This window comes from Lampetra fluviatilis, unplaced genomic scaffold (genome assembly GCF_964198595.1).
Source record: "Lampetra fluviatilis unplaced genomic scaffold, kcLamFluv1.1 SCAFFOLD_1140, whole genome shotgun sequence".
Lineage (NCBI taxonomy): Eukaryota > Metazoa > Chordata > Hyperoartia > Petromyzontiformes > Petromyzontidae > Lampetra > Lampetra fluviatilis.
In genome coordinates, this window is record NW_027620851.1 from 20,001 (window position 1) to 29,641 (window position 9,641).

The window sequence follows — 9,641 nt, forward strand, 5'->3', positions numbered from 1 at the left end:
GGGTGAGTGGGTGGGTGAGTGGGTGGGTGAGTGGGTGGGTGGGTGGGTGGGTGAGTGAGTGGGTGGGTGAGTGGGTGGGTGGGTGGGTGGGTGGGTGGGTGAGTGGGTGGGTGGGTGGGTGAGTGGGTTGGTGGGTGGGTGAGTGGGTGGGTGGGTGGGTGAGTGAGTGGGTGGGTGAGTGGGTGAGTGGGTGAGTGAGTGGGTGAGTGGGTGGGTGGGTGGGTGGGTGAGTGGGTGAGTGGGTGGGTGGGTGAGTGGGTGGGTGGGTGGGTGAGTGGGTTGGTGGGTGGGTGAGTGGGTGGGTGGGTGGGTGAGTGAGTGGGTGGGTGAGTGGGTGAGTGGGTGAGTGGGTGGGTGGGTGGGTGGGTGGGTGAGTGAGTGGGTGGGTGGGTGGGTGAGTGGGTTGGTGGGTCGGTGAGTGGGTGGCTGAGTGGGTGGGTGAGTGAGTGGGTGGGTGAGTGAGTGGGTGGGTGAGTGGGTGAGTGGGTGAGTGGGTGGGTGAGTGGGTGAGTGGGTGGGTGGGTGGGTGAGTGGGTGGGTGGGTGGGTGGGTGAGTGGGTGGGTGGGTGGGTGGGTGAGTGAGTGGGTGGGTGGGTGAGTGGGTTGGTGGGTCGGTGAGTGGGTGGCTGAGTGGGTGGGTGAGTGAGTGGGTGGGTGAGTGGGTGAGTGGGTGAGTGAGTGGGTGGGTGAGTGGGTGAGTGAGTGGGTGAGTGAGTGAGTGGGTGGGTGGGTGAGTGGGTGAGTGAGTTTGTGAGTGAGTGGGTGAGTGAGTGGGTGAGTGAGTGAGTGGGTAGGTGAGTGGGTGAGTGAGTGGGTGAGTGAGTGGGTGACTGAGTGAGTGGGTGAGTGAGTGGGTGAGTGTGTGAGTGGGTGAGTGAGTGGGTGGGTGAGTGAGTGAGTGGGTGAGTGGGTGAGTGAGTGAGTGGGTGACTGAGTGAGTGGGTGACTGAGTGAGTGAGTGGGTGGGTGAGTGAGTGAGTGGGTGAGTGAGTGGGTGAGTGAGTGAGTGGGTGACTGAGTGAGTGGGTGAGTGGGTGAGTGAGTGGGTGAGTGAGTGGGTGAGTGAGTGGGTGAGTGGGTGAGTGAGTAGGTGAGTCAGTGCCGGTCTTCATAGGCACTGCTGCTGCTGCTGCTGCTGCTACAGCACTTGCCCCAAGAGGCTGTGAAGGCTACGCGGGGGAGCTTTGCCTGTGCCTGTGTATCTGTGTGTCACCCCGCCGTGTATCCAGGTACTGGGCAGGTCGGCGCTTCTGATGGCACCTTCACAGAGGTTCGATCATTTAACCATCATCACCATCGCCACCATCACCACCATCACCATCATCACCACCATCACCATCATCAACATCATCAACTTCATCATCATCACCATCGCCACCATCACCACCATCGCCACCACCATCACCACCATCATCAACTTCATCATCATCACCACCACCACCACCATCACCATCATCAACATCATCACCACCATCATCATCATCACCATCACCACCACCATCACCACCACCATCATCAACATCATGAACTTCATCATCATCAACATCACCACCATCATGGTGGTGATAGTGGTGGTGATGGTTATGGTGGTGATGTTGGTGATGGTGGTGATGGTGGTGATGGTGGTGATGGTGGTGGTGATGGTTATGGTGGTGATGTTGGTGATGTTGGTGATGATGGTGATGGTGGTGATGATGGTGATGGTGGTGATGATGATGCCTGAAATTCATTCACTTTGAGTTTCTCCCCCATGACACTGCACTCGACTGATGGTGACGATGATTTGTTGATGTGTTGTTGATGGTGTGTTGTTGATGTGTTGATGTTGTGTTGTTGATGGTGTGTTGTTGATGGTGTGTTGTTGATGTTGTCTTGTTGATGTTGTGTTGTTATTTGTTGATGTTGTGTTGTTGATGATTTGTTGATGGTGTGTTGTTGATGGTGTGTTGTTGATGTTGTGTTGATGTGTTGATGTTGTGTTGTTGTTGATGTGTTGATGTTGTTGATGTTGTGTTGTTGATGATTTGTTGATGTGTTGTGATGTTGTCAACGCGATGTTGGTTTTTTTTTCGTTGGTGACGTCATCATCACCACCATCACCACCACCATCATCACCACCATCACCACCACCATCATCACTACCACCATCACTATCATCACCACCATCACCACCACCATCATCACCACCACCATCACCACCACCACCACCACCATCATCACCACCACCATCATCACCACCACCATCACCACCACCATCATCACCACCATCATCACCACCATCATCACCACCATCATCACCACCACCATCACTATCATCACCACCATCACCACCACCATCATCACCACCACCATCACCACCACCACCACCACCATCATCACCACCACCATCATCACCACCACCATCATCACCACCATCATCACCACCATCATCACCACCATCATCACCACCATCATCACCACCATCACCACCACCATCATCACCACCATCACCACCACCACCACCATCATCACCACCACCATCATCACCACCATCATCACCACCATCACCACCACCATCATCACCACCACCACCACCATCACCACCACCATCACCACCACCATCATCACCACCACCATCACCACCATCACCACCACCACCACCATCATCACCACCACCATCATCACCACCATCACCACCACCATCATCACCACCATCACCACCACCATCATCACCACCACCATCACCACCACCACCACCACCATCACCACCACCACCACCACCATCATCACCACCATCACCACCACCATCATCACCACCATCACCACCACCATCATCACCACCACCATCATCACCACCATCACCACCACCATCATCACCACCATCACCACCACCATCATCACCACCATCACCACCACCATCATCACTACCACCATCACCATCATCACCACCATCATCACCACCACCATCATTACCACCACCATCATCACCACCACCATCATCACCACCATCACCACCACCATCATCACCACCACCATCATCACCACCATCACCACCACCATCATCACCACCATCACCACCACCATCATCACCACCATCACCACCACCATCATCACTACCACCATCACCATCATCACCACCATCATCACCACCACCATCATTACCACCACCATCATCACCACCACCATCATCACCATCATCACCACCACCATCATCACCACCACCATCATCACCACCATCACCACCACCATCATCACCACCATCACCACCACCATCATCACCACCATCACCACCACCATCATCACTACCACCATCATCACCACCATCATCACCACCACCATCATTACCACCACCATCATCACCACCACCATCATCACCATCATCACCAGGCTACACGGGGGACCTTTGTCTGTGTCATGGTGCTGACGAACAGCACTTGCCCCTGCTGTGTGTTGAGAGGCTACACGGGGGACCTTTGTCTGTGTCACGGTGCTGACGAACAGCACTTGCCCCTGCTGTGTGTTGAGAGGCTACACGGGGGACCTTTGTCTGTGTGTGTCATGGTGCTGACGGACAGCACTTGCCCCTGCTGTGTTGAGAGGCTACACGGGGGACCTTTGTCTGTGCCATGATGCTCGCAAACAGCACTTGCCCCTGCCGCGTGTTGAGAGGCTACACGGGGGACCTTTGTCTGTGTCACGGTGCTGACAGACAGCACTTGCCCCTGCTGTGTGTTGAGAGGCTACACGGGGGACCTTTGTCTGTGTGTCATGATGCTCGCAAACAGCACTTGCCCCTGCCGTGTGTGGAGAGACTACACAGGGGACCTTTGTCTTTGTCTTTGTGTGCTTGTGGCTGCCCAGTGCTGGGATGGGTCTATCGCTACGAGGGTCACTTCCCCACCCTCAAGAAGGTGACGGTGCCGTGTGCCGTGTGCCGTGTCGTGCCGTGTGCCGTGTGCCGTGTGCCGTGTGCCGTGTGCCGTGTCGTGCCGTGTGCCGTGTGCCGCGTGCCGCGTGCCGCGTGCCGCGTGCCGCGTGCCGCGTGCCGCGTGCCGCGTGCCGCGTGCCGCGTGCCGCGTGCCGCGTGCCGCGTGCCGCGTGCCGTGTGCCGTGTCGTGCCGTGTGCCGTGTGCCGTGGTGTTAGAGACTCAGGGTGTAGTAGAGACTCGTGGCTAGGAGATGTTGACCACCTCGCCTGATTTGCAGGAGGTCGTGGGTTCGATCACAGACCCTGTGAGATGTTGACTACCTCGCCTGGTCTACAGGAGGTCGTGGGTTCGATCACAGACCCTGTGAGATGTTGACCACCTCGCCTGGTCTGCAGGAGGTCGTGGGTTCGATCACAGACCCTGTGAGATGTTGACCACCTCGCCTGGTCTGCAGGAGGTCGTGGGTTCGATCCCGACCCTGACGACGCCTGCTGCTGTCAGTTGAGCTCCGGGTGGCCTCACTACCTGGTAACATACAAAGTAGTGGTTAGTTTAAATAGTTGAGTGGTTTAAATAGTTTAGTGGTTTCAATAGTTGAGTGGTCAGTTTAACGCACAGAGAGACCTCCTCCGCCCTGCCCCTGGCCTCCTCCGTGCCGCGCTGTCCGATCTCCGTGTCCGACTCAACGACGGCCCCCGCGTCCGTCTGTCCCGTCCTCTGTCCGGCCGGACGGGACCACAGAAGTCGAAGGGCACGTCGAGCCGGAGGGCCGTCCTGGCCCCGCCTGACCACGCCGCTGGGGCCTCCTCCTCCTCCTCCGCGGGGGCCGCCGCCGCCGCTGCGGAGGAGGAGGAGGCGGCGGCCTTCGCTGGGGCCTCCGTGGCCGCCGTGGAGCTGAAGAAGAGCCGCAAGGAGGTGGAGTTTGAGGGGCGGCTCCTGCGGGAGCGGGAGGAGGCCGTCAAGAGGGAGAAGCGCCTCAAGATCAACCGCCTGGCGCAGGAGGTGAGGCGGAGGCGGGGGCCGGACGGCCGCCCCCGTTGGGGCCGTTGAGGCCGCTGGGGCCGTTGCGAAGCGACCGGAGCCAATGTTCCGCATTGTGCCCCACGGCTCCGTAGCCCGGACCTGGCGGGGGCTTTTGCCTCGACGGGGGTTGCCGTGAGCGGGAATGGGGGTGGCCGGGTTTGTGGTGCGGCGTAGCGCGCTGAGCGCTGCACTACCGCTCTACACGACGCACACACACAGACACGTACACACAGACACACGTACACACAGACACACACACACGTACACACAGGGGCACATACAGGAGATAGGCAGAGGCAGGAGAGAGACAGGAGACCAGTCTGAACTGGCCGTCATCTCTGGCTGAGTGGAGTTTGTCTGTCCGGGGTCCACACTCAACTGGGTTGTGAAGCCGACTTCACATTTTTTCAGCGGAGAGTTTTTTTTTAATTTGTGTTGATGATTTTCTAGATGGTTCTGGGGTTTATTTTTTACTCTTCCAGTCTCATTTTGGCAATGGACTTGAGCGGGGGCTCGTCCGGGACTCTGCTGTTCAGATTTTCTTGCTTGAGGTGCCGTCATGACCGGTTTATACATTTGGGAACCGCGCGCTTAGACTATTAAGATTATTTTAGCTGCTATAAATGTCCAAATGATGGGGCCACTTTGTTGAGCGGCTGTCATTTGTGATAGCCAGATCGGTTTTGGAAAAATGAGTTAATACCCTCAGTAAGGCTTTGCCTGCTAGGATGTGGATGGTTTAGTGTCGTATTGTGTCGGCGTTTGGGTGAGTTGTTGACCTTTCTCGTACGTTGCACTCCGATCGTGTTGTTGCATTGTTTGCTGTTGTAACGTTCTGACCGCGTGCCCCGACTGGACATCTGTGATGTCAAGAGCTTCGTGGCTCATCGGATTCCTCATGCTGCAGTCTGAATACTGATTCCAATTCTGATTCGTGACGCGAATAAGAATTGGAATGTAGCCAGCGCAGGCAAGGCTGCGTTGGCTGGGTCATGTAGCCCGCATGCCCAGCCACCGCATGCCTAAACAGCTTTTGTTCGGCCGGATCGAGGGGGCTAAACGGGCGCGGCACGGGCTAGAGAAGAGATGGAGTGATGTGGTACAGGAGGACGTGGAGCTGAGTGGACTTGCCGATGACTGGTACCAGCGTTGTCAAGATCGGCCTCAGTGGAGGAGGCTCGTGAAGGACGCTACTGGGCAGTTGGAGGCAGTCGCCCTCCAACAACAACGGAGGGCGGAGGAGCGACGCTCACAACAACGAGCGGAGCGCCGGGTGGCTAAAGCACAGCAAGTTGGCACAGTAGGGGGCACAGGTGGTGCATCAGCCAGTCATCTCGGTCATCTCGGTCAGTCGACCCGTGGCACCTGCTGGGTCTGCCCCGTGACCTCCTGCCAGCGGGCGTTCGACACTTCACGTGGCAGCCTCAAGGTGCACTTGGCCTGGCACAAGCGTCGTGGTGACGTCACCGCCACTTAGTTGCGACTGGCGGTTGTTGTTGTTGTTGTTGTGGAGGTTTCCGAGTCCGAACGGGAGGAGTGTGGAGCCGTGGGTCACGTGCAGGGCTGGGTGGAGAAGCTGTGCCACACGCGGCTCCAGCAGATGGCGCCACCCGCAGAGGTAGCCACCCTGGTGGTGGTGGTAGTGGTGCTGGTGGTGCTGGTGGTAGTGCTGGTGGTGGTGCTGGTGGTGCTGGTGGTGGTGGTGCTGGTGGTGGTAGTGGTGGTGGTGATGAAAGTGATGGTGGTGATGGGGATGATGAAAGTGGTGATGGTGACGATCATCACCATCACTGTCGCCAGCTGTCTACCTCGCGTGCTGCGTATCTTGTCACCGTTCTTCAAATACGGACAGAGTATTTACTCTGAGATCCGGTCTCCCCGAGTCTCTACTACACTCTGAGTCTCTACTAGACCCCGAGTCTCTACTACACCCCGAGTCTGTAGACTCTGAGTCTCTACTACACTCTGAGTCTCTACTAGACCCCGAGTCTCTACTACACCCCGAGTCTCTACTACACCCTGAGTCTCTACTACACCCCGAGTCTGTAGACTCTGAGTTTCTACTACACCCTGAGTCTCTACTACACCCCGAGTCTCTACTACACCCTGAGTCTCTACTACACCCTGAGTCTCTACACCCCGAGTCTCTACTACACCCCGAGTCTCTACTACACCCCGAGTCTCTACTACACCCTGAGTCTCTACTACACCCTGAGTCTCTACTACACCCTGAGTCTCTACTACACCCTGAGTCTCTACTAGACCCTGAGTCTCTACTACACCCTGAGTCTCTACTACACCCTGAGTCTCTACTAGACCCTGAGTCTCTACTACACCCTGAGTCTCTACTAGACCCTGAGTCTCTACTACACCCCGAGTCTCTACTACACCCTGAGTCTCTACTACACCCCGAGTCTCTACTACACCCTGAGTCTCTACTACACCCTGAGTCTCTACTAGACCCTGAGTCCTCTACTACACCCTGAGTCTCTACTACACCCTGAGTCTCTACTAGACCCCGAGTCTCTACTACACCCTGAGTCCCTACAACCCGAGTCTACACCCTGAGTCTCTACTAGACCCCGAGTCTCTACTAGACCCCGAGTCTGTAGACTCTGAGTCTCTACTACACCCTGAGTCTCTACTACACCCCGAGTCTCTACTACACCCTGAGTCTCTACTAGACCCTGAGTCTCTACTAGACCCTGAGTCTCTACTACACCCTGAGTCTCTACTACACCCTGAGTCTCTACTACACCCCGAGTCTTTACTACACCCCGAGTCTCTACTACACCCTGAGTCTCTACTACACCCTGAGTCTCTACTACACCCTGAGTCTCTACTACACCCTGAGTCTCTACTACACCCTGAGTCTCTACTAGACCCTGAGTCTCTACTACACCCTGAGTCTCTACTACACCCTGAGTCTCTACTACACCCTGAGTCTCTACTAGACCCTGAGTCTCTACTACACCCTGAGTCTCTACTACACCCTGAGTCTCTACTACACCCCGAGTCTCTACTACACCCTGAGTCTCTACTACACCCCGAGTCTCTACTACACCCTGAGTCTCTACTACACCCTGAGTCTCTACTAGACCCTGAGTCTCTACTACACCCTGAGTCTCTACTACACCCTGAGTCTCTACTAGACCCCGAGTCTCTACTACACCCTGAGTCCCTACAACCCGAGTCTACACCCTGAGTCTCTACTAGACCCCGAGTCTCTACTAGACCCCGAGTCTGTAGACTCTGAGTCTCTACTACACCCTGAGTCTCTACTAGACCCTGAGTCTCTACTACACCCCGAGTCTGTAGATTCTGAGTCTCTACACCCTGAGTCTCTACTACACCCCGAGTCTGTAGACTCTGAGTCTCTACTAGACCCCGAGTCTGTAGACTCTGAGTCTCTGTGGGTGTTGGGACCGCTCCTGTCACGTGGCGCAGGCCTCCATGGGGAGGAGTCCCGGTGAGGCCCGCCGCGACCCGTCGGCCCGGGCTCCCGCTCGGCACGGAGCGCCACTCGTCACCACCGACCTCGATGACCCCGAGTTGGACGGGGCTCCTGGTATGTCGCCAAGGTCACAGGGTCAAAGGGGGGGGCACTTGAAACTCTGGTGGTGTTTGTGATAGTGAGTGAGTGTGTGTGATAGTGAGTGAGTGTGTGTGATAGTGAGTGAGTGTGTGTGATAGTGAGTGAGTGTGTGTGATAGTGAGTGAGTGTGATAGTGAGTGAGTGTGTGTGATAGTGAGTGAGTGTGTGTGATAGTGAGTGAATGAGCGTGTGTGATAGTGAGTGTGTAATAACCCCCTACCTACCTCGTGGTGCCGGAAGGTGAACGCTGTGGTGGGCAGTGCCGTGGGGGGAGGGCCAATTCCGTTTGGCCTTTCCCCCATGGCGTTTGTAACCATAACAGCGGCCAAATGGGGGCTCTGGACGGGTGCAAGGGGCTGGTAACCCCCCTCCACCTTCAATAAATTACCACCAAAGCACGGCCACAACATTTCATCAATAAGCTTGTGCAGGAGGCCCTGGGGGGCGTCTATGACGTCTCCTGGCCAAACCCCACATGGCGGAGCCAGGAGACTGAATCTTCACCCTCGGGGCTCCTCCAGAAACAACGAAAAGCCGCTTCGTGTGGCCACGTGGAATGTTCGAGCGCTCACTGCGGAGGAGAGGCTGCCACTCCGCTGTCGGGAGCTGGACCGGTACCCGCCTGGATCTCTGTGGCATTCAGGAGGTCCGGTGGACCGGCTCTGACTGCTGCCACCATGAGGGGTGGACAGTCCGGTACTCGGGGCAGGAGACTGCCAAACAACAGGGAGTGGCTCTTCTCCTGAATAAAAGAATGAAGGGGGGCGTGGGAGCGTGGCGGTGAGGTGTGGGAAGCTGTAAGCCCCAGGCTACTTTGGGCTCGCCTTCCCATCAACCTGAGGCGAGGAGTGGTGGTCGTGGTGACTTATGCCCCCCACTGAAGACGAACATCCGTGGAGGGATGCAGGCAAGGCCGATGAGTCAGATGCCTTCTATGACCTGTCACAGGTGCTGGCTAAAGTGGCCACTTGGGACAGAGTCATCTTGTTGGGTGACTTTAATGCCCGAGTTTGTCATGATGCTGGCACCTGGTCTGGAGTGATTGGAAGGCATGGGCCAGATTAGCTCAATAACAACGGCAGGAGGCTGCTAGATTTTTGTGCAGCCCATGGGCT

At 56.5% G+C, this 9,641-nt stretch overlaps 1 protein-coding gene across 1 annotated transcript in view; it reads left to right on the plus strand.

Annotated features, from left to right (window-relative positions):
• Nucleotides 1–5,628, plus strand: part of LOC144954436 (uncharacterized) — a 20,992-nt gene extending 15,364 nt beyond the window's left edge. The window contains exons 4-6 of the mRNA XM_078884941.1: nucleotides 1,230–1,270; nucleotides 3,841–3,890; nucleotides 4,650–5,628. Coding sequence (XP_078741067.1) covers nucleotides 1,230–1,270; nucleotides 3,841–3,890; nucleotides 4,650–4,806 — 248 coding nt within the window. The 3' untranslated portion in view covers nucleotides 4,807–5,628. The remainder of the gene's footprint in view (nucleotides 1–1,229; nucleotides 1,271–3,840; nucleotides 3,891–4,649) is intronic.
• Nucleotides 5,629–9,641: the final 4,013 nt, after the last annotated feature.